Below are 24,806 nucleotides of genomic sequence, written 5' to 3'. Positions count from 1 at the left end.
GTGTTTTTTAATGTTAATTGGTAAAATGAATATCGTTCAGTGTTTGTTCATGTTTTTGTTGCTGTTACATGACGTAGTGGTGTCTGACTAGGGGCGAGACGTGGGCTGATGACGTCATCGTTTCAGAAAATATATGGATTCGCTGTCCACACAAAAACACAAGGGTGGCGTTTTCAGATTTATCCATTCTGGGACCGGTTTAAAAAAATATCGGTTTCACTCTCCCAAAATGTCAGATCCGTGTGGACGAAACGCCTATACGATACAAAATGTATGTATATACAGCAAAACGCATCTCCATGTGGACGGGGCTTTAGTGTTGACTTATTCATGTTACGTATGCAAAAAAATAAAAATAAATGTGACAACGTGGGTGCATCTTTTAATGCATTTTATGTGGCCTAGAGAAGCTGACCTCTTCACGCTCTGGTAGGGTTCACAGTGTAGGTTATGCAACTGTTTTGTTTGACAAGCTTTGATAAGGTTTCAGCAGCTGGGCTTTCAAAGGATATGAGGATCTCATTGGTTTTGATCTCACAAATGCTTCTCATTTTTCAAATAATCTTGTATCACTTGTTGCCTCTCTCCCCAAGTTTCTAACCGTTTACAAATTCTGGAATCATTCATTAATTTTTGAATACCAATGTTATGTTTATAAACCTTACAGTTGTAAATTGTCAATATTTCTATTAAAATAATTGCTTGCATAGATAACTGGTTTGGAGAACTGTTTACTATCAAGTTCAAGTTCAGGCAGCTGTTATACAGAAAATTACAGTATACAGCAATGGGTCATCTATTTAAAGGGGTGGTTTGTTGCGATTTCACTTTTTTTAAAGTTAGTTAGTGTGTAATGTTGCTGTTTGAGCATAAACAATATCTGCAAAGTTACAAAGCTGAAAGTTCAATGCAAACAGTGATATCGTCTTTTAAAATTCTGGCAGTTTAATGCCTACAAAAACAGCTTGTAGGGACTACAAGAAGTTACTTTCCAGGGGTCTCATTTATAAAACTCTACGTAGATTTCATCCTAAAAGTGTACGTAGGCACAAAAGCTAGATTTTACGTACACACAAAAGTTTTCAGATTTATAAATCCATTTGTACGCCGGAAATTGCGCAAAAATCCTTTTATAAATCCCAATCAGGGGAAGATGTGCGTACATGCATCTCCATCTCGTCTCCTCCCCGAATAACCATATATGGAGTTTACAACGCCTTGTTTTACTATGGATAACCTCATGTGCATATCATTTCCATGCATATTCCCATGCACGTGACACATGTTTATCACCAAGACATTAAGAAAATATGAGATGGGGACTATAATGCCATTTGTGCCATACAAATTAATTTTTATTGCTAAAAATTATCCAGCATCCTTGTTATGTTTTATAATAAATATATGAAAATATCCATAAAAACAAAATGGTTTAAAGTTGTTCTCAGATATATTTTAGAATAGAGTTTATCTCATTCTTTTACACTGGCCAAATAGTATTGCAATTAAATGTATGCAGTTTTGCTGATGAACATCTTTTAGCTATTTTTAGTGGAAACAGATAGGCCCATATTTATTGCAGTGTAAATATTATTAATAAAATTATGTAATTATGTTTTTTTTGTAAAATTATGTAATTTCAGTGTTTATCTCCATTAATGCGAGTGGAGTATTTAATGTAAATGTGTATATCGACATGAAAACAGTTTAAAAGTTCAAAATCGCTGTTTACTTAATTACTTTTCTCACTCCAGGAAAAAGAGTTCGTACGCATGGTCTAGAATGTTCGTACAGTGCGTTCATATTTACAGCAAGTTTATTTTTTATAAATCACAATATGTGCGTGAAAAATTGCGTACACATGTTTCTTTGCCCATTTTGTGCGTACGCAATGTTTATAAATGAGACCCCAGGTTTGTGACATCACAAACCCAGATAAACCCTGCCCTCGGGAAAAGGCAGCAAAGGGGATGAGGCCATGCTGTGCTGCTTTAGAGAAGAGGAAGAGAAAACTAGAGGTTCAAGTAAAAGTCTGTTCATATATGAATCGCGATTCTATTTTCTAATGATTCTAATGGATTCCCAAGTTTCAAAATCAATGTTCTAGAGCAGCAGTTCTTAATACTGTTCCACACGTCCCCCTGCTCTGCACATGCTCTGCATCTATCTGTCTCTCTCTAAATTCAGCTCAGCTTCTGCAATGAACTGTTACAATTTTACACTTATTAACACATAGCTATGAGAAGCTTAAACATGGACGCGCGTGCAGTTGCCATGCTGTATTAAAGCTTTAATCAGGATAAAACCTTATATTAAAAAAACAGCATTTAAGTAGCATTTAAAAAAACTGCATATCTAGGGGTATGAGACAACAACAAACAAAAAACATAGGCATACCATTAAATGCTATGCTTACACAGGTTCTGCACGATCCTCTTCAAAAATATCCTCTGCTTCTCAGTCGGGCTCAAACTGATAAGCAATATTAATGACGCTATTGTTTACAATACAACTGGAGCACATACTGCTGAAGAGAGGGGCGGGACGTTTAGATGCGCACTAGAGGCGGTTAAGCCAATCACAACACACTGGGCTAGCTGACCAATCAGAGCCCATTGCCTATTTCTGAGGGATGGGCTTCATAAAAGAAGGAAATGATCAGCGTGCTAACAGGAGAAGGGACAAAGCGGTGTGGAATAAAGGTAAATTATGTGATTTTTTTTTTTTTTTTTTTTTTTTAAGCATTAACACGTTAGACTGCACCTGATAAACACAATCAAGCCTAGAAAAGAAAAAAAAAACACTGAACCACCCCTTTAAGGTCAAATAGTATAGATCAAGTGAATCCAGATGAAAGCATGTATGTTGTTAATGGTTGTTCTTTGTCATATAAATTTGCCTTTTTGATTGAAATTTGTGCAAAAAAAAGGCCTGAATGCTTGGGAATTTGGATTCATATTCCATGTACAGACAAACACTTTTTTTAATAAAAAAATAAGTGCATTCAGTTTGTAAAACTCTACCAGCTTTTTGTCAAGTAGAAAGGGTTATTTTTAAAGTGTTGTTCACAGCCATGTTACAATTGTGCATGGTTAAATTCAGTCAACATATTCGTGCCAATATCTCGCTTTTAAATGGAAAAACCACAGAGCCTTCAAAAGATAGGGCAAAAGAAACTATAAAACCAATTTTATAGATTTGCTATGGAGAGAAGTGTGGTTTATTTATTTGTTTGATTGTTTGTGGGAAGGGGAAGGAATGTATATAAAAAATAGTGGTGGTGTTTTTTTTGATGATTATTTTTTTTTAATATTTGCTTTTAAATATTCAGAACTGTGATAAAGAGCTACAAAGAAGTTTGTTGAGTTGCATATTCAGCAATCAATATTTCTGTCCACATGAACAGTCACACTATTACATTAGCTAGGAAAGCCAAGTGTTTCTGCAAACAAATTAAGCTAAACAATTTGTCAGCACTAACTACATAGACATTTTTGCCATGACGTTTAACCAGTTGGTCTGAAGCTGATTTTTGTGGATACACAGATGTAGCAGTTTAACCAAAGATGCTGTTCATCCCCTTTTTATTAATGAAATGCCATGTCATTGATATTATGTTATCTAATGCAATGACATTCATAAATGCTTAAATGTTCAGCAATACAATACTATAACCTTTAACTCTCTATTGGAACTGTGAATATATCACTACAGGAGTTCCATAATAGAAACTTGCTTGACTGCTACTACACAACCCTGTGAGTTAAGAACTTAAGAACTTCCACAGAAGAGTCATAAGAAAAGTCATGTCATAAGAGTTTCAAAAAACATAAATCAATCCATCTCTCAATTAATCAGTATTTCACTTGTATGAGAACAAAACACTGCACATTATTGCATGACACTTTAGTAAAAAAAGAATTTCCCTAATCAAGGTCTACTTTAATGTTTTGAATGACAATGAGAACTCTGTATGTATATTCTAAGACATCCTCAAACACATCCAGACTGTCACTGTTCCTTGTGTGGACGTACAAATTTTGTCCAATAACAGTGTATCAGTTAGTGTCTATAAAGTTTAGCATGGTACTTTACTGTCTTGCTATGGGTGAGTCATTCAATTATATTTTAATACAGACAGGGAAACCACAACACTGGCGCCACATAACAGCTATAACAGTCTCACTGGCTAAAACATACACACAGACATGCTCTACCACCATAACGCTGCTCTACAGATGTTTGTGAGTCTCTTCCACTGAATACATACATCACACAACAAGTATGTATCCTATCAGGAGGGAAAGCACTGAAAAGGGAGCATAAACAAAATCAGCATGTTAAGTCTATCAATAAACAAGTCAGGTCTCATGTGAACCCCAGCTTTAGTTCCCAAACACAGAGAAGGGTTCCAACTATGACATGACACCAGAGATGAAAACTACCTTGAGCAGGATTGCAGCCTTCGTATTCTCCAGCATGTTCATGCATGTATTTGCAAGCATGTAGCTTCTTTGTAGACAGCAGATGTCTTCACAGGATGTCTCTCTCCACTATCAGATGTTTGTTTGAACTTACAAGAGTGTGCCAGGGCTGTTGGGCTCTTGTTAGAGGCGTGCATCTTATTCCATGCCCCCTCATCTTTACCCCAGAAACTAGACAAATTGATGGAGAAGGGGAGGCCCTGCCAGATGTGAGCCATTTGAAATGAGTAAAGGTATTTTCTCCCTGTTGAAAAAAAAAAAACAGCATATGCTGGTTAGGTATGTTTTGAAGCATGGCAGCTGGTTTGAGCTGGTTTAAGATGGTCCTTAGTTGGTCATGAGCTGGTTTAAGCTGGTCCTGAGCTGGTTATGAGGTAGTCCTGAGTCCTTAGGACCATTTTAGGACTAGAAAATGACCAGTTTAAACCAGCTCATAACCAACTTTTAACCATCTCAGCACCAGCTAAGGACCATCTTAAAGCTCAAACTAGCTGCCTTGCTTCAAAACATACCAAACCAGCATGTGCTGTTTTTTTCAACAGGGTTCTTATCCCAACATGCAAAGATATCTACAAATAGGCTAAGCAAGTATTCCTGAAAAAGTGCAAACACTGAGGCTCTGTGATGTTTGTTTGAATAGTCCACATGAACTCATTTAATTATTGGTGTGATTTTAGAATGGGACTACTTGTAAATCATATTTAAGGTTTGGCTGGTTAGCATGGTTCGGTTAGCTTCCAGGTTCATCTAAACCTAAATCTACCGCTAAAAGCATCTTCATTACAGACCTTGATTGAACAGAAGTTAAGCAAGTCATATGCTACATGAATATCTTGCAAAAGAATGCAATAAAATACTTGTCAGATTTAACAACTCTTATTTGAATTCTAATTTTAAGGTGAGGTGCTTGACATCTCAGGGGACGAGTAGCCTGTTTGGAAAAATTCAATTCCATTTAGTGACATTTTATAGAGTAGATATAATACTGTTAAATACAAAATCCTAATTGAGGTCATCTTAAATTACAGATAATGCAGAAATAATATTCCATAATACAAAGATCTTCTTAGATCTGTGGTACATATGAAGTTTTTGTCTGCCTGGATTTGAGAAAGAAAAGTGACGCCATTAAACCGCTGTCATGCACAAGTTTAAGGGTAGCCGGGAGAGAGTGGAGACCACACATCTGTGAAAACAATGTGTGTATACTGAAGCTTTGCAGTTACATAAATCACCCTCTAAAAATAAATCAAACATTGGTTCCTGAGACATTATGCTGTTTATCTTCAGTAGGGTTGACGTCATGCATGCGGAAGGAATCAGATGGAGGTTTTACTTTTCAGAAGTGAATCCATTTTTTCTGGCAGATTGAATGACTTGGTTGATTGTGATTTCTTGTTGATTTATTGTATAGATTAGTGTATATGTTAAGAGGGGTGTGGTTTGTTTGTTTGTTTGTTTTTTTGCTAGCTCTCACAATATCCTTACGTTCACACACTTCCTTATCCTCACTGGCTGTCCTCCCATCCAAAACTAAAGTGCATACAAGGTTTATCTTATTTACGCTGACAACATAAAGGGAAGATGAATTTGAGAGAAAGGCTATTTGAGTTTATCTCAGATGCATAAGGCTTTCTGGTACTGCTCATTAACCTCATCTGCTTGTATTTCCTTGCAGAACAGATCATCTTAAGGGGTGTTCACACAGAACTTTTATGTTTCAAAATGCAAAAAGCATTGCAGTAAATTGGTAAAAAAAAAAGAAAAAAAGTTGAACATCTTTTAACCTGACATGCCGTTCTAAAAACTCGCTGCTCATGTGCAAGACATTGCAAAATATACGAGACATAAGTGCAAAGGTCAAAGACATCATTTTACAGCATGTTTCCATTTAGCTTCTGAGATGAACTTCTAAGATGCTCCAGGCTGGATAATGCTCCTGGTTTCGGTGCTTGTCTAGCTGATGGACCAGCAGACCAAAGCCGGTCAGCTAGAATGGACTTTTTGCCAAACATCCATTTGCAAGTGGAAATCCTCAAGAGATAATCAATATTATTTTTTGGAAGCATTTGTTCCTGTTAAGCCCCATGCTGTGATGGGTTCAGAAAGAAGCTGACCTGGTTTGGTTTTAAATGGAATGGTCTACTTGAGGTCTTTCATCACAGCTCTGTTCAGAATCTATGACAAATAAAACCTCCATGCTAGCTGTTACAGCTGTCTGGCTGTGTCTGCTGGGCCTTGTTTTAAAAGACTATAACGAGGAACAGATTTGTCCAACAATTAGCACATGTTGCCAGGACACAGGTCCCAATTAATTTGCTTCCTACAGTCACAAAATTATGTAGCATGTTGGGACAAGAAAGTGAGAACATCTTTAGGATCTGGGTAATGGAAATCACAACTCAATTCCTGAATGCACAGAACATTCAGGTGTAGGTTCAAGTGTGCTCAGACACAAATATCAGGAAGAGGTTGTTTTAAAGGGCTCATATGATTCGATTTTAAGTTTTCCTTTCTCTTTGGAGTGTTACAAGCTCTTGGCACATAAAGAAGATCTGTAAAGTTGCAAAGACTCAAGTCTCAAATTCAAATATATTCTTTATAAAAGTTAAGATTCGTCCACACCCTCTTAAAACGCCATGTTTAAACACACCCCCATGTCTCTACGTCACGATGTAGGAAGATTTGCATAACACTCCCCAAATGTTCACGCAAAGAAATAAAGTTTAACTTTTATTCTCATTGTAGTATTGTTGCTGCCGCTGCCGCCATTATGTGGAGATGTTGTGTATTTCGTTGTGAAAGCGAAACTACTTTATTTGGCCATCCAAAAGAGGATGATTTTCGCTTCATCATGCCTAGAGCTGATCCGTGCTGATTGCTGAGGAAATACGTCAACTCTGGCTGTGGATCGCTGGATCAGCATTCACCATGGATGAAGCAGAGTCTAGCTCGGGGTTGTCACATGTGTCCTACTTCGAATCCGCCAGCCGTGCCATTCTCTAACCTCTAACCTCACTCAAGCCTGCAGTGTGTTACGCTGTGTGATGCATTTTTTTTCAGTGTGTGACGCTGTGTGACTGTTTCCTGAACCTGCAGACTAGCCTAAAATGGGTCTATACTCAAAGGTTGTTTTTTAAATGTAAAGAATTTGCCAAACGCAAATTTTAAGCAGTGTAGTGTAGAGCATTTTTTGATTGTCATTTCTCCGATCACAAATGCAGTCATGGTTTTATGTTTATGCCGCACAATACGTAAGTCATTATAATCAGTAATTATGTCCCCACTGGATGCAACAAATGCCTTGTTTGTAATGGGTTTTGTTGGTTTTGTCTCGTCGTGCTGGGACATGCATCACAGTATGTTAAGGGGCGTAACATTTCCGTCACGCACTTGAGGTATTCGGCCAATCACAACGTACTGGATAGCTGGCCAATCAGCATACACCTTGCTTTTCAGAACGATGTAAAAATTGACACGTTTCAGAAAGGCGGGGCATAGAGGAGAAACAATAATGTACATTATGTGGAAAATACTGTGTTTTTTTGAGCCTTAAACTGCATAAACACATTGCATTACACCAAATACACAACATAATGTTCTATTTAGCAACGTCATATGACCCCTTTAAACTTCCTTGTGGATGCTGTTGTCCTTGGATATTTTCCATCTCTAAAAAAACTGACTAGCAGACACAAGTTTCACTGGAGTCTGAGCCATGCAGCATTTATCCATCCAGACTTGTAGACACATGCTCTGGAGTGAGAAATGAAAGACAAAAAGATCTGGTCCCTTTATCCTGTGATTTATTAAAGGGGTCCTATTATGCTCTTTTACAAGGTCTTGATTATGTTTTGGGGGTGTACTAGAACAGGCTCTCATACTAGGTTGTTCAAAAAAACATATTTTTCACATATTTTCCATAATTACAACACCTCTCTCCCATGAACGGCTCGAATAGCTCCTGCATCAAATGAAGGGCCGCCTTCTGATATACGGAATGCGCTGTGATTGGTAAGCTACGCCAGTCTGTGTTGTGATTGGTTAGTTGGGCCAGTCTGTGTTGTGATTGGCTCCACTCGGCACCTGGTCAGGAAATGTCATGCCCCTTACCATAGCCGCCTGTCAGCTTCAGTGTAAATATTGCGTCAAAATCAAATCAATTTGAGCGCAATTTAAACCCGGATGATTGTAACCACTCTAAACTCGTCTCTATTGGGAACACTAGCGCATCTCCGACATAGTGATAACACTCATTGCCTTTTCTAGTGCAGCTCAACCAGGTCTCGTCCTATTTGTCGATCTTTGTGATATCACAAATCCCAGAAAATATGCGTTGTAGTCCAAACAAGTCGTTCGTTGTAGTTTTTGAAAAGTGATTTCTGTTAAATAATATATCTCCTTTTGAACTGGACTTTGAGCTTTGTAACTTTGCAGATCTTTTTTATGCTCAAACAGCAACATTACAGACTAACTAAAGTTGAAAAAGTGAAAAAACATAATAGCACCACTTTAAGAATGTTTCTGGATGATTAAACATTTTGTGAAGCTCAAACAATAGGTCAGTCATGACAACTCTAGCAATAAAGTTCAAGTAGCATAATGGATAATAGTCTCAAATTAGATAAACAAATGAACACAATAGTTAGTACCAGTTTTTATCATATTTGTCGGTTAGCTAATGTCAAACCTTTAAGCAGGAAAAGTTTTGAAAGCGTTATTCACACTTTTATCTCTACACGACTCAACTATTGTAATTCTTTGTATGCTGGGTTACCTCTCTCTTCCATGCCTCATGGGTAGTCACAAACGAGACCATATCACACCAATTTTATGCTCCTTGCACTGGACGATAGTTTAGTCTTGGTGAACTGGACCTGCTTACAGTGCTCCTGCTGATCAAATATGAAAGCCTGCTATTTCTAAGAAAATACATCTGTCATCATTTACTCATCTCCTAGTCATTCCAAATCCGTATTATATTATTTTCTCCATGGAGCACAAAGGATATTTTACACACAATTACAATTAACAGAAATCTCCAGTCCCTTTTATTTGTAAATACTTGAAAATCTTTTTTGTTTTACAGAAGTAAGAAAGCATCTTGGAATGACATGCTAGTGAGTAAATGATTGCAGAAATTTCTTTTTTGGGGTATTTCTTAAAACCAACGCAATGATTAAAAATTTCACCTTGAAATCATCTCCTAAACAGAACAGATCTGCTAACTATGAATTCTAATACCAACAAAATCTTTGTTTTAAATTTCAGCAAGGCTAAGATGTCCACATGATGTATGACCTTTACTTTAGGAAAGAAAAACACATTTACTCCATTCACTCTTAGGAAGAAGAAAAAAAAGAAATAGGTGACAAGTGAAGCTTGGTGATACATATACACAGCTGAACTGGGAGCCTTTTTAGTTGCTGAGATATGATCCCCAACAGCTGCATAAATACAGTAATGTTCAGTAAGAATTGATGGAAAACTCAAATTAAGCTTTGATCTAATAAATTATGTCTTCCTGATTTGCCATTACGTATGAATGACATCTGCGTCTACATAAAGGTGTGATTATTGAAGAACCATCTTATGTCTCAACCTCTCAACAGAAATGCTTTGTAACAGGAACCTTGAATTTGGAAGTTGAAAGCATGTTGGCACAAATATTGCTGAGGAACGGCTCTAGAAACAGGTACAGTAGATCTGTTGCCAGTTGGCTATAGTTGCCAACCAAATTCGAACAAAGGTTGTTCACTGAAAAACATTCACACACACAAAAAGAGCTTTGACAATACTTTTGGATATGGACTCTTTGTTCATGGTAGATAGAGTGTATGGAGACACACTGAAATCTATGCCAAAGTCCACTCTGTCTGCGTAATGCCCTTCACAGCAGCTGCATCATTTCAATCACTGGAAGAACCAGTACTTGCTGTCTTTTTACATAAACTTTATGTTTTTAGTTCTGGTTAAACTGTTTTGTCTGGACTTGAAGATAAATAGTCATGAAGGATTTCTCTCCAAACGAATTCAAAGAATGTGTTATTGTTTGCAGTACCTCACATGATCCAACCATAAATTAAGCCATTGAAAGAACATAACTTATTTTTAAACATAGTTGTTTTTTTAATCAAATACTTGAAGAAATGAGAAGCTTGAAAGAGAAGCAAGCATTCATTTTTCTGTGCCTAATTGATCAATTTAAAACAAATGCTGACCTGATTATTTTTCTTTTTTATTAAGTTTTTAAGTTTAGCATAATGCAATGCAAACTCGCCTGGTTGGAATTATGGTTCCTGTTCATCCAGAAAGCTGTAGCCAAAAGTTAAGCTCTTATGTTAGTGAATCTGACTGACATTTTTCTAACTGCGGGCAGACAAAACGATCTGTCATCGCCTTTCAAGGCCAGACACTTCTGCTAATATAGAGGAAATGCAACATGTGAATATGCAAACATGAGAAATGCACAACAATACATCTTTTGGTCAAAAATTCAAGTGATGCATGTATAATTACATTATCTAAGTCTAAGTCTTTACATCCATTTTTTAACATGCTGTACTGGCAATGTCTAGGCCTGTTCAGGAACACGATTTGAGGAAAATGTCCGAATTTATCTTCATGCCAAAATGTTCCTATTCCTGGGAGTGCATGTTTGATTACATCATGTCTTGTGTAACGAAACGCGGTGAAATCAGGAATCAGCTTTTCATTCCATGTGGGAAGCAGCCATAGTTTAAACCCACAGGGCATTTTTACACATTAGTAATTATAACAGTACATTAAATTATCCATTACTATAAATATGCTCTTGCACTGTCTACTTGTGGAATTTTCCAGAATTCAGTATATTTTAATAATCGCATATGACTATTAATACAGACTATACAAATTAATCATATCCCTATGGAAGCACTGTATCCATGCCAACAGCAACAACACAATGCAGATCCATTCGGCTCATGAATAAGCGCCAGAAAAGTATGTGAGTTTTTCCTCTCTCTCTCACTGAGAAACATAAAGGCTAACTGCAAAAATACAACTTGGTTTTGATAAAACATTTTGATCTTATCTTTTCAAATTTTTGCATGAACAATTGTCTTTGTCCTCCATTGAACTACACAATGCAAATGATACACAGCTGCTCCCTCAATAAGTCAAAATCTGAATGATCAAACATCTATTTATGTCAAAAACACATCTGGAGACAAAAATCATAAACATAAGTCAGATTGAAAATGTAATGGTAACTTTAAGGTTTTAGTAGGCCTATTATTGTACTGTTAATGGTAACAAGGTTCGTTTTGGACACAAAACGCAACTTTTTTTCCAGTACCTGGAGGCTGGATAACCCTACATTGCAATGCTACTGTGAAAATAAAGATTCATAATCTATATTGGCATTTTACATTTTTATAAGTTCATGCACTCCCTGGGAATCAAACCTTCAGCCTTTGCTTTGTTAGTGCCATGCTCTACTATTTAAGATATAAGAATTTTATTTTAATGAATACTCCACAATTAAAACTGCTGGCAGACTGAGAGTAAAAGATTTGGCAGTCATTTTTACGTAGATAAATTTTATCTACCCCCCAAAGGTCAATGCGTTCTAGCTATAAAACCTATTCCAGGACAGATTTTTTGGAATGGACCAGACTGTGAAAATGAGCCTGCCTGAAAAAAAAAACAACAGTAGAGAAAACTGACGATTGAACAAAGATATGTTTAGAGATTGAACTCACATAGTAATTTTAAAAAAATAAGTACTCTAGAAAAAAATCAGACTGACTAAAAATTTCCATAAGCTTTTTAAGATTGCATTGATTGCCATAACTTTTTTATCTGATATTTTCAGGTAAACCAGTTGTTCTAGGGTTGTTCTTTTTAAACATTTTAACTACAAAACAACACAAAAATACAGGAACTGTCCGTATTTAGTTCAGTGAAAGACAGATACAAATGTCTTCTGGGAACAGACACATCAAAGTCCTCACTGCAGGGCAGGTCGTGTTTCTATAGGCAGGGGCCCAGTAATACAGGTAAGTGCTGTTCATTTATGAGTTGATATTAATGGGATAGTTCACCCAAAAATGAAAATCCAAGATGTAGGTGACTTTGTTTCGTCAGTAGAACCCAAACGAAGATTTTTAACACAAACCATTGCAGTCTGTCAGTCTTAAGCCCCTTTCACACTGCACGTTGGACCCGGAAAATTGTTGGAACATTGCCGGGTCACCTTCTGTGTGAACGCAAACACATCACGGAATTGATCCCGGGTTGGGGACCTAGTAACATTGCCGGGTTCAGTCCCGGAACGAGCACTGTGTGAACAAAAGCTAGAACTAATGCCATAAAGGGTGTGTCGTAGTGATGACGCACGTTATTGCGCGACTCTTTTAGTGGGTGTTTTGAAGGCAGATCAACGTTCGCGATGAAACAAATATGTGCAAACTGTAATGAAGCAGAGATCAGTTAGTTCCTTACTTTCCGCGTTGAAGCTGAGATCGGTCGCCAGCTTAAGTGAAAGTTAACATGCCTAGCGTTTTCGACTCGTACATTACACGTCACACCCTGATGTCACGTGTCTTCACGGGACCTTTACGGGTTGTGTGTGAATGCACGCACATATTCCGGGTAATCACTGGCAGTGTGAAAGGGGCAAAATCTAGCGACCGGGGAACAATTGCCAGGACACATTACCCGTGTATTTTCCGGAATCGCAGTGTGAAAGGGGATGTATAATAGAAGTGGATAGGAATCATGGCTAAAACATACAATAAAACAACAACAAAAAAAAACATACCCAAACAAAACCAAATTAAACCCTGCGGTTTGTGACGATACATTGATGTGTAAAGACACAAAACAATCGGTCTGTGCAAGAAACTGAACAGTATTTATATAGTTTTTTTTTTTTTTTTTAACCTTTGATTCACGCAAAGTCCGAACTGTTAGAACTCTCCTGAGTGCGTCCTCCTGAGCACGTTCTCAGCAGCAGGCGTGTGAGGCATCTTCTTCTTCTTGCTTTATGGTTGATCGCAGACTTATAAGTGCATTACCACCACCTATCTCTCAAGTGGACCACTGACACTATCTACAAACTCAATTAGGAGTGTCATTGGTCCATTTGAGAGATAGGTGGTGGTAATGCATTTATAAGTCTGCGATCCGCCATAAAGCAAGAAGAAGAAGATGCCTCACGTGCCTTTGCCTGCTGCTGAAAACTCGCTCAGGAGAGTTCTAACAGTTCGGACACTGCGTGAATCAGAGGAAAAAAAAAAAAAAAAAACGATATAAATACTGTTCAGTTTCTTGCACAGACCGATTGTTTTGTGTCTTTACACATCAATGTATCGTCATGAGCCGCAAGGTGTAATTAGGTTTTTTTTTTTTTTTTTTTTTTTGTATGTTTTAGCCGTGATTCCCATTCACTTCCATTATAAGACTGACAGACTGCAATGGTTTGTGTTAAAAATCTTCGTTTGTGTTCTACTGAAGAAACAGTCACCTACATCTTGGATGCCCTGGGGGTAAGCAGATAAACATCAAATTTTCATTTTTGGGTAAACTATCCCTTCAACAAACACATAGAAAAAAAATAGTCCCAAGGCCATGCCCGAGATAAAAGCAAGCAAGTCTCCTAGTGCTTCAATCATCATTTCATTTACAAAGCAAGATGCCATTCAGTTTTATTTGTTTCATGTTTATGCAACTATGAGCACTAATGTAAAATGCATAATAAATGCAAGAGAGTTCTCAAAGACAAGTTGCTCAAGATGATAGACAGATGTGCCAACATTTCTGCTTCACAAGTTATATTTCACTCAAACACTGAAATCCTGTTATCATTTATGCACTCTTACGTTGTTCCAAACCTGTATGATGTACTTTCTTTCTTTAAGGGGAGAAATTTTTAATAATGTATTGCTTGAGTTCGAACTCTAGTGAGCTCAAGAACCATATAAATTTGATTTGTGAACATTTTTATGAACTGGATGAACTGATTCATTGAAAATTAGTTCCCTCATGAATGGAGTTATGCCAGATGTCATGTCACATGTTTCATTTTTGGGTGAACTACCCCTTTAAAACAAGTCCAGAAAGATACTTTCCACATCGTTTGAATGGGGTTGCCTCATCCAGAGTCTCTTGACATCAGACTGATGCAGAGCCTCATGTGCTGGAAGCCTGGAGGCGGTACAGTTGTAACAGGGACATGTGGGTCTGCTCGCCTGCACAGAGACGCAACGTGTAATTTAAAACCAGGCACAAGCATGGGGGCTGCACTGAGCCTCACACACACATATGCTCATGCACATACACATACACACACACAGATACAGTCAGACTGCTGAGTTCAGGCATCCAGTGCCGCACAAAGCTCATGACAGGACCTAAAGATCAGCTAACAGGACATATCCAGATTGGATGAGATTTGGATGCATTTCCCTGTGCACAGGTATCTGAGGATTTATATTATGGGTGTGCATGTTTGCATGTGTGTGGGGAAATCTTTCTTGCAATGCCAGTGCACATGGATGTACAGTAAGTCATGCACTCTTAAATCGACTGCAGTTTTGTAACAGAGGAATTGCATGCTTCCTGCCTTCTTAATTTTGGCAGGGATTTGGGCATAGACTGGAGTCAGTTTGTGTGAAAAGTTTGTTTAGCAATTGTGTCTCTGCTCAAGACACACTGTTCAACTCTGCATGCTGGTTCAAGAAAGTAGCAAAAACGTGAGGAGAAAGACTGAGTGATTATTCTGAAATGCATGCTTGTGGTCTTCTTAAAAAAAAAAAAAAAAAAAAGCCTGGACAGGAAAGTATTGATTGATGTCTATGTGAGTCATAAAGCTCCTCTGCTTAAATATGTGTGCTAAAAAAGGAATTTCACTTAAAAGGAGAGGTTTAATAATTATACCACTTGATTTTTAAGGGTTGAGTAAAAAAGAAAACACTTTGATGGAAGTAAAAAAACAAAACAAAAAAAAACTGTCTTTTCCTCCTCAAGCAGGAAGTTCAAATGGTTTTAATTAAGCGCTGCTGGCCATGTAAGCATGTTCTCTCACACACACATTGTGTTGATAACTGGGGTCTATACGGTGTGGGAGGGGGGTAAATTCTTCTCAAGGTCTCTAAACCAAAATTATTTCAGGTCTTTATCTCTGGACCTGAAATAATCAGGAGCATTCTTTTGGACATGCTGGGTGTCCTCGACTTTGGGTGGCATGGAATATAAAAAACAAAGGAGTTGAAAAGAAAACACACACTCCCTCTCTCATGTTGGACAGTGAACAGTGCCTGCGTTCTGCTCCGTTCCCCATTGAAGCTTTCCATCCCTTGGTTCTTCTTTCCTTCTATTATTGTAGTAAACCAAGGCTGTGACTCGCACAAGGATTGCATTATGCCAGTTCATTCACCTGAAGTGCTGACTGTTTCCTGTTAATGTCAACTCCATTAGCAGAGCTTATCCCAGGCATATCTATTCACAGACTCCCTTTATACCTCAGATTATCATAGTTTGTGTGTGTGTGTGATTTCAATATAACATTTCTATCCAGAAATCGACAAAAAGCTTTCAACTTAATTGTTTCTATATCTTAACAGTACAAAAATCTGCTTGTGAACTCAACTCAATTTTTTATAACTGTCAAAATTACATTATAGATTTCAACTAGCAAAAGCTTTTATATTTAGAAACGTTTATATGAAATTCTGAAAATTCTAAAGAAAATTATTTGGTTAACAACGCAAGTGGCATTTAATGTTTTGCTTGAGTAAGTACTATATGAATGAATGTCTATCAGATCACAAGGTTTTTTAAAAAAATCTTGATATAAAGGCTTGTTACTTCACTGATCTGTACAGGAATGCATTGCATCTATATAGAACCTTTTCCATTGGCATAACATAAGTGCACACGTCTGTGAAGAAAAAGCAGGAAAGTTCAATGATTATCACACAGCATGTTCACATGAAGTCATAGCTGTTTTATCACTGGAAAGAGAGAACATGCAACTGTTCCTGCTTATACAATTTTAACAATTTAATTGCATGAAACATCTGTGAAAATAGCTGCACAGCAACGTAACGTGACTATAGAGTGGAAGAATGTTGCCTGTCAGAGGTACAAGTTTTGCCAAGACCTGTTTTACAGTTGTTTTACAGTGTCTTGAAAAGCAGGAAAAGCCCTGAAGCTCAAAATGCATTGCTGAATTTCAATGCTATCTGCTAGTGAGGAGGACCAATGAGTGAGAGTGCTGTAAATGGTTCAACGGCAAGTCACACAACAGTTTTTTATAGATTTTTCACAAACAGAATGAGTAAAGTACAGCATCCCTGTTAAAGTTAGAGCTTTTTTACTAACACTGCCCTTCCAGTTCACTCTTGTTTCTCCTGTTAGCCAATTAAAAGCGTGCTTTAAATAGCAAACTGCTGATTCATAAAAGAAGGCTATAGTTTATGAAACTATCTGTCAGCATACCTATTCATCTCCATTCACATTACTCAACGGACTACGCCGGACTACTCAAACAAACAGCACAATGTTTTGAGAGTGCTAGAGAAACACAGTCTTCATATTTTTGAAGAAGTCAATCAACAAATAGCTTATATATGTCTTTGCAAAAGCACACAGCACGGTGACTCATGCAAAGTCTATGGGAGGTAATTATAACATTAATGCATTAGCAAACTGAGAGAAAACATGTAGGAAATTAGGATTTATTTGTAATTGTTATTAAATAGTAAAAATTCAGCATGTCTCCCCACAAGGCAAACATTGACATAGCAGGGTGTGGGCTTATAAAAGGGATTATGCCAGAAATCGAGTTGTAATTCATTCTGTTTTTATGCAATCACTAGGCAAAGCGGCCATCCAAATATGTTGCATCATTTTTAATTATAGTTAGAACATTATGCTGCATTGATCCTCGACATATGGTAATGAAAGGAACCAAGTAAGGAACAATTTATGATGGACTATTAAATTGTTGAACATTAATGCACAACAAAGGTGGAAATGCAGCCATGACACAAAGTGGATTTCAAGAATTCAGTGCTTATTCTATACTAAACTGTATCACAGTTACTAAACGTACTTGTCTATATAGTGTGTTTATTTCAGGCTGTGTAAATCTACTTTTTATGGTCTACGGTTACTAACTTGGAAAGAATGTGGCAAAGTGATCAAAATCTGGAACTACTTCAGTGCTGTTATAGAAAAACCAACCCGTCAACCAATCAAAATCAATTCAACATATCTAAAGTTAATGAATTTCTTGGTTAATATTTGTCACAGGTGAGGATTTGTAAGCAGTGCAACAGATTTAAGGGATGATGTAATAGGACTGGCACACATATGTGTGTACAAATGCTCCAAACTTCCTTTCTGTCAATGTGTGTGCAACATTGATGTAAGTGCTTTAGCAAAAATATAAGCCTCACATTTTGGCATTTAAACCCTTTGGATGACTAAACTATACATTTTCACAGAAGGGAACACTAAATGATATGTTGTGGATTGAATTTAACTTGCATTAAACCTTCAACATTGCTTTAAAATAAGTACAGTCCTATGAGGTTTTACTTGTTTTGAATTAACAGCTATTCATTTGCGTGTATGTCCTCTCTCTCTGTTTGGGGATGCAGTTATTTACATTTTGTTTGCCTTTTCTCAGGGACTGCAGCTGTGCCCCCTCGTTCTGACTAAAGCAAGCTCTTGGTTTATTGAAGTTACACTAAGAATCTACTTGACTGGTTAACCCAGCTGCTGCTGTTTGCCATGCGGCTGCTCTGCGGTCTGCTGCTGCTGCTGAGCCTGGTGGTCTGGGCAACTGAGGCACGAAAGGGTGGAAAAGGACGCCGAATGCGGAGTCGAAACCGGTCAAGTACCACCAAGCGGTTTGCTGCAGACTGCAAGGAAAGTACTGTCAATGGGGAAAAGTTCTTTGACTGCCAAGAGCGCCATCTGACAGCCGTGTTGTTGGGCTGGCCGGAGGACATTCACCACCTGCTGCTGGCACGGAACCGGATCCAGGTGCTGCGAGACAACACCTTCAGTCACTTCCGAAACCTAAAGAGTCTGGATCTCCAGCAGAACGAAATCTCCCGCATAGAGGAAGGAGCTTTCAACGGCCTGAGCAGACTCACCACTTTACTGCTGCAGCACAACCGTCTGCAGGTGGTGAGCGAAGGCATGCTGATTCCAATCCCACAACTCAAGTACTTGCGACTACATGACAATCCCTGGAGGTGTGACTGCCAGCTGGACAGCCTGGTCAGGTTCATACAAGTGCCCAGTAACCGTAACATCGGCAATTACGCACGCTGTGCTGAGCCCAGGGGATTCCTGGGAAGGCAACTGAAGAAGCTGGATGCAGAGCTTCTGTGTACCCCTCAGCAGGAGAACGTATTGATCCTGCATCCGGACAATCAACTCCTACCGGCTTCCCAAAAAATGTCTGATGCAACCTCTCTATGCCACACCTACGTTCACCCTGTGCCCCGTCTGGACTGCAGGAACAGAGGTGAGAAAGCTATTGCTCACTTTTTGAGGGACATATGGGGAGAAGTGGGAGTGAAATCAAGTTGTGGTTGTGAAGAAACAAACACATTACCCTGTTTGGGAAAATCCAATGATTCCCAATTGACTTGGCAAACCATGGTGACTATAATGGTCATGGTAAATGTGCACACAGTATTTTCTGTTTTATGTTGTGTCCAGTAACAAGGGGTTACCAAGAAAGCTTGAGCAATATCTGGCTGACTGTGTGACCTCAACAGTGGTATCATGAAAAATTTGGTCCATTAAACTGATTCGGTTGGCTGAAAGAGATTTTACTAAGTACTCTAATCTATGATTAGTATTCATTCCCACTAAACAAATAAAAACTTAAAGAAAGAAAGAAAGAAAGAACTGCTTGACATTACTAATATACTAATCAGTTTATTGAATTATGCACAATTATTTTTCAATCATTTACATAGTTGTTGTATGAAACATGAATGTGAAAAGATTTGTGAAGGAGGCTGCCAAATGAAATGCAATTAAGTAATTAAATCTGACAGAAAGATGAACAGGGTTAGTTTGAAAATGTGTGGTTTCTTTGAGCAAATTGAAATGATGAAGTGGTTTCACTGCAGTACCAGTTAGGGCAAAGTGTTGTTTATTCCACAATAAACACTGACACAATGAATAATGCTTTCCTCAAATCCCTAGACACTCCCCTTTAATTGTGTAAAGCAGCTTTTCATCTATAGTGTTTAAGAAACAATTCCTGCATACATATGCTGAGACATGGTGTCAGTTTGAGGAAAAATTGGAATAAAAAAAGACAACTTAAAGTTCATAGATAGATAGATAGATAGATAGATAGATAGCTGAGTCAGCATGTGGTAAGTTACTCTAATTCACAGCAGAGTGGAACAAATGTCTGGGAACATGAAATATAAGATGCAGAGAACTAGCGGAAAGGCAGTGAGTATCTTTCCAGCTTCAACATCTGGAGACTTTTCTCTAGAGACACATTTATGCCATATTCTGACTGTTATCAAGCACCATAACTTTTCTGAAGCTTGAATCTCAGTGTAATATTTCAAAAGGCTGTCTGCAAAACAACGGTAAAATCCATATACAAATCAATCCCTTTGTGAATCGGTCGCCAAAAAAAAACTCTCTTCCAAAAGCATAGGAAATACCACATTACTATGGCTATACATGCAGATCTCCATGGGGATATGAAGACAGTGCTGGTCTGTGTCTTATGCATGTCTTATAGTGTTTCAAAGAAAGGACTTAGGACAAGAGGGGTATTTTTCTGATGAAGTGATGGCTGTGAGATATGACAAAGAAAGTGTCATTTAAATTTCACTCAAGGAAGACGGATATAATTCTGCATTTATCTATGAAAGAGCTCTTTGTCGGTGCAAGATTTTTTTTCTCTTCTCTGGAGCCCTCTGTTTCTGCACATGAATTTTGAGTTCTTCATCTTGTAAAGCGAGGTTCATTATTTTGAAAAACTAGCTTAATGTGCTCCGACATCCAGAACAAGATGAGATACACTGCCAGGCCAAAGACGAAATCTTCAGGGTTAGATGAGGCAAGCAAAACGTGTGTGATAGAAAACAGTCAAATGAAGTGAAATAAATGAAGTCAGATGAATTTTGAAGTCTGTGGGATTTGGACTTCTCTGCTTGTCAGAAATAGTGAGTCAGCAGTCTGGAGCTGAGGGAGGCATCCTGAATCACTCCCTCGAAAAAGAAAATCACAATTTTGTAGCTTTACATCATCCATTCTGGGGACCTAAGGGATAAATGGCTATTTCTTTTGTCAGCATTAATCACAGAAAGCACATGCAGGAATCTTATGGCAAGAGCACAGAACTAAGAGCCAAGAATCAGTGATCTCAACTTCTGGGAAGGCTTTTCCCTGAATTAGTTACAAAAATTACAGCACGTTAATTTCTTTGGGTACAATTCAGAAATCTCCAGATCCCAGAGACACTGTAAAACAGTGTCATATCTAGTCTAGTAGTAACTGTGGATCAAATCTGTGTTTATATAGGTGGCAGAACAAAAGCAGAATGTAAAATCTGAGCAAGATCTCTCATTGAAGGCACTCTAGGGTTTAAAACAGGTGCTCTGGCAGGTCAAAGCAGGAAGTGCAGCTGTATCAGTTCTGCATGCCACATAGCTTTCGCACATGTCAAGCAGACGAGTCCCACAATAACATTTCCGAATATCACAGAGACTGTTATGTCTCGCAGAGTTTCAAGAGTTACCACCAAACGTGTGCCATGTGTACGATTTTAATAGCTCTCTCTGTGATAATATAAATAAATATACCCAGACACGGTTTGCTGGAGCCATCCAAAGTGTTGCGTTGAACTTTCGAGTGCCCAGAGATTTCCAAAATAAACAGAAAGCTTCTTCACAACGATCATTGCTTGTGTATAATTTAAGATCCATATTCAGATACTAGTTAGTATGAATGCCATTATCAGTGTCATAAGTGTCTGAGAAAATGACTTTAGCAGACCACCAACGAGGAACCAACTGTACAGAACTTCTAACAATTGTCATAGCAGATGTTTCCATGTATGGTTAGCCTGCTGGGAATCATTTGGAAATACAGCAAGCCCTTCAAAGTGCTTTGTAAGCACACTGTCAATTACACAATATTCCCTTGGGAATCAAAATAACTCAAAACGAAGTAACATTTGTTGCCGAATGCACATGTCAATCAAACGTGTAATTGTGCTAATTATGAAGTTACCTTTTCCAACAGGCCTACATAATTATAGTAATTCAACTCTCTCTTCCGTAGGCCTTAAAACAGTGCCGGCTGACATCCCATTGGATATTGTGAGACTGGATTTATCCAGAAACAACATCAAGCAGCTGAGACCAAAGGAGTATGTAAACGTTAAAGACCTAAAGCTCTTGAACCTGAGTGGAAACAGTCTGGAAAGCATCGACGTCGGTAAGCCAATGGTACACAACCAAATCATGTCCTCAAGTCATATACATATTTGATTGTTGTACAAAGTGCAGGAAACAGATGTTTGGCACAGCAATACAATAAGTGACAAGGAATGAGTCTCAATTGAAAAGAAGTCTGACATTAAAGTTTTAAAGCATCTTGTCAGGCACTGAATGAAAAGAGACCATTTGGGGAACTCATGAAAGGTTAACTAGAAACCATTCATTTTCCTTTCCATTGCATTTGGAAAACAGGCAACATTTTGTTTGTGCATGAATAGTGGTGAAGGAATCGACTCTGGCCTCTACATTAAACTGAAGGGCTTATATGATACAATAATTTGTCAAAAGACTGAGTTGGTGAAAGAACTTAAGTAAATGATGAGTTTTTTGGGAATAAAGATTGAGAGAAATCAAAGTGTGCCTCAACTACCCTTACCAAAAAGTAGTATACTTCAAGTTTATTTTATTAAGTATACTTAAGTAAAGTTCAAGTATATTTTGACTTTTTGTAAGTATAAGTCAAGTATACATAAATGTCATTTTAAGTATATTTCTGAGAAGTACATAAATCCCATTTCTGAGAAGTACATAAAAAGTAAACTAAAAGCATACTTTCCTATTTTAAGTTTAAAAGAAGTATACTAATAGCACACTTGAATAAACTTCTTTTTCGTAAGGGTATGCAGCACAGCTATCAAGAGTTGTTATTGTGGAGAAAGCAATAAACCTCAGCATGCTCATTTTCAAGCCTTTACCAATTAGAGCAAAAGAGCTGGGGGTTCACAGAATAGAATTGCTTGTAAAAAAAATCGGTAGGCCATTTCTTGCTGAGCAGACACATTTAGCAGCTGTAGGAGTCCTGTAATCTTTCTTCCATGAAACACAAAAAAGATTGTGTGTATTAGCCTGTTCAAGCCTGTGTTGTCAACAAGTGGGATCTGTGATGATTTGAATGAACATTTGCAAATGATCTTAATGATGTCCATTATAAAAGAGTTACCAAGACAGTACAGCTTTTTATATATACACTTGGATTCCCTGAACTGTAAAGGTTGAAAATCTCCAATTTAAAGCCATAAAATAACTTCAGTGTTGGGATATAAGTCTTTAAGAAGGGTTGAATCTCTTTGACTTTCTATAATTTTATTTCCAGAGCCTTTTAGGTACTTTACAGTCAACTCTTGCTTTAAAGCAAATCCATTTCAAATTTCCTTAAAGTCATTAGAAATGGCATATATTTAATCAACTGACCACTGCATTTCCCTGCCTGCATTTTTTACAATTAAGTCTACCTCAAAAGCGCTTCCTCAGAAGTTTATACACAGAATTCACATTTGTCTTTTTCTCTCACTATGGAAAGAAATACAAACAAAAACGAAGTACTTGCTGATGCCGCTATAATTATAAGGCATCTAAGCCTTTTTAGACTCCCTAAAAAATGCACTTAATGGCAGTCAGTTGGGCTCTAATGAACAGAGCAGCAGGGTGTGTCATCTAATGGTTCCCTAGAGGGACTATAACACTGATTCAGTGAACTGAACTGAGTCAGTTCAGAGATCACAGTGAGAACACAGCTAGTTGGCAGATTGAGCTCACTTCAGTGCAAAAGAGGTGTAATTCATTCAGTCCTATCCTCTTATTGGAGGAATGTTCTGGTTTTCCATATCAACAGTATGTAAATAAAATCAATTATATACAATAACACATAACCAAAAATTCCATTAATAATGCATTCATTATGGTATAATCTGTACTTTTTTACTTTATTTTATTTTTTATTTGAGTCTTAATGAAATAACCTGATTTATTTAATACTAAGTACTATTTATAGGTTTTAAAAATGAAATCTGAAGAGACTGTTGATCTATTTACTGCTTTTTCTGTTTTCTGTAGCTGCCTTTACAGGCCTGCTGCACTTGGGAGAATTGGACCTGTCCAACAACAGCCTGCGCTATTTTCAATATGGCGTTTTGGAGGACCTGTACTTCCTGAAAAGACTGTTTCTGGAGGACAACCCCTGGATTTGTGATTACAACATTCATTACCTGATCTATTGGCTGAAGCACCACCCCAGTGTGTCCCACACAGGTCTGGTGTGCAGTGAACCAGAAGAGTTTCGTGGTTGGCCGGTGGAAAACTATGTCAAGACCTACAACGCAGACTGTCCTAAAGACATGCAGCTGGGCCAGGTCCCTGACCTTGACCCGGCAGGCATCACAGCTCAGGAGCTCACAGCTCAGATAGATGAATTGGGGCCCATACCTTACAGCGTGCCTAAGAAATTTGAGATCATCCGTCTGACTTAAGATGGAAACTGTGATGCTGTTGGGAACTCTTTTTTTTTTCATGAACAAATCATTTTCCCAGCAAAATTCTGACTGTGTGAGAGATAAAACTTTAATATGCTATCACATTCGCAGATTTATTCAGTCCAATCAGAAATCAAGAAGTTGATGTTTACGTATTTTTTAGTATTTCTAATGAGTCATTTTGTAAATTGAATCATGATAAATAAAATACAGATTTTTTTTTTTATTCACTGATGAGTCTTATGTTTGTCCATTAACCAAATTTGAAGAGGCGAAATATAGTGCCCCATGTTGTGAATTTTTTATTTAGACACAATTCAAAATGCAACAACACATAAACTTTTTCCACATGTAAGCATAAAAACAATTTCCTTTTCCATGCAAGGCACCAACATTAGTGTTACACACATGGTAAAGCCCACAAGTTCACTTCTCCAACAAGATATAGCATAAAAAGAAACTGTAAAGTTCATAGAGGCGTACGTGTATATCCACATGAAGTCAGTCCTGTGATGATGTATATGTCT

The 24,806-nt window shown here is 37.7% G+C and overlaps 1 protein-coding gene across 1 annotated transcript; it reads left to right on the top strand.

The window, feature by feature from the left end:
- Positions 1 to 14,757: 14,757 nt before the first annotated feature.
- Positions 14,758 to 24,325, top strand: LOC109059541 (leucine-rich repeat-containing protein 17-like). The gene is made up of 4 exons (XM_042722154.1): positions 14,758 to 14,946; positions 18,166 to 19,014; positions 21,813 to 21,968; positions 23,864 to 24,325. The coding sequence occupies exons 2-4, from the start codon at positions 18,270 to 18,272 to the stop codon at positions 24,274 to 24,276; spliced, it is 1,314 nt and encodes a 437-aa protein (XP_042578088.1). The 5' UTR covers positions 14,758 to 14,946; positions 18,166 to 18,269; the 3' UTR covers positions 24,277 to 24,325.
- Positions 24,326 to 24,806: the final 481 nt, after the last annotated feature.

Source organism: Cyprinus carpio, chromosome B4 (assembly GCF_018340385.1).
Source record: "Cyprinus carpio isolate SPL01 chromosome B4, ASM1834038v1, whole genome shotgun sequence".
NCBI lineage: Eukaryota > Metazoa > Chordata > Actinopteri > Cypriniformes > Cyprinidae > Cyprinus > Cyprinus carpio.
This window is presented reverse-complemented; position numbering and strand designations above follow the sequence as displayed.

Coding starts and splice junctions, on each gene's coding strand:
- LOC109059541 (XM_042722154.1), top strand. CDS start 18,270: ATGCGGCTGCTCTGCGGTCTGCTGCTGCTGCTGAGCCTGGTGGTCTGG. Junction 19,015..21,812: donor TCTGGACTGCAGGAACAGAG/GTGAGAAAGCTA, acceptor TCTCTTCCGTAG/GCCTTAAAACAGTGCCGGCT. Junction 21,969..23,863: donor TCTGGAAAGCATCGACGTCG/GTAAGCCAATGG, acceptor TGTTTTCTGTAG/CTGCCTTTACAGGCCTGCTG.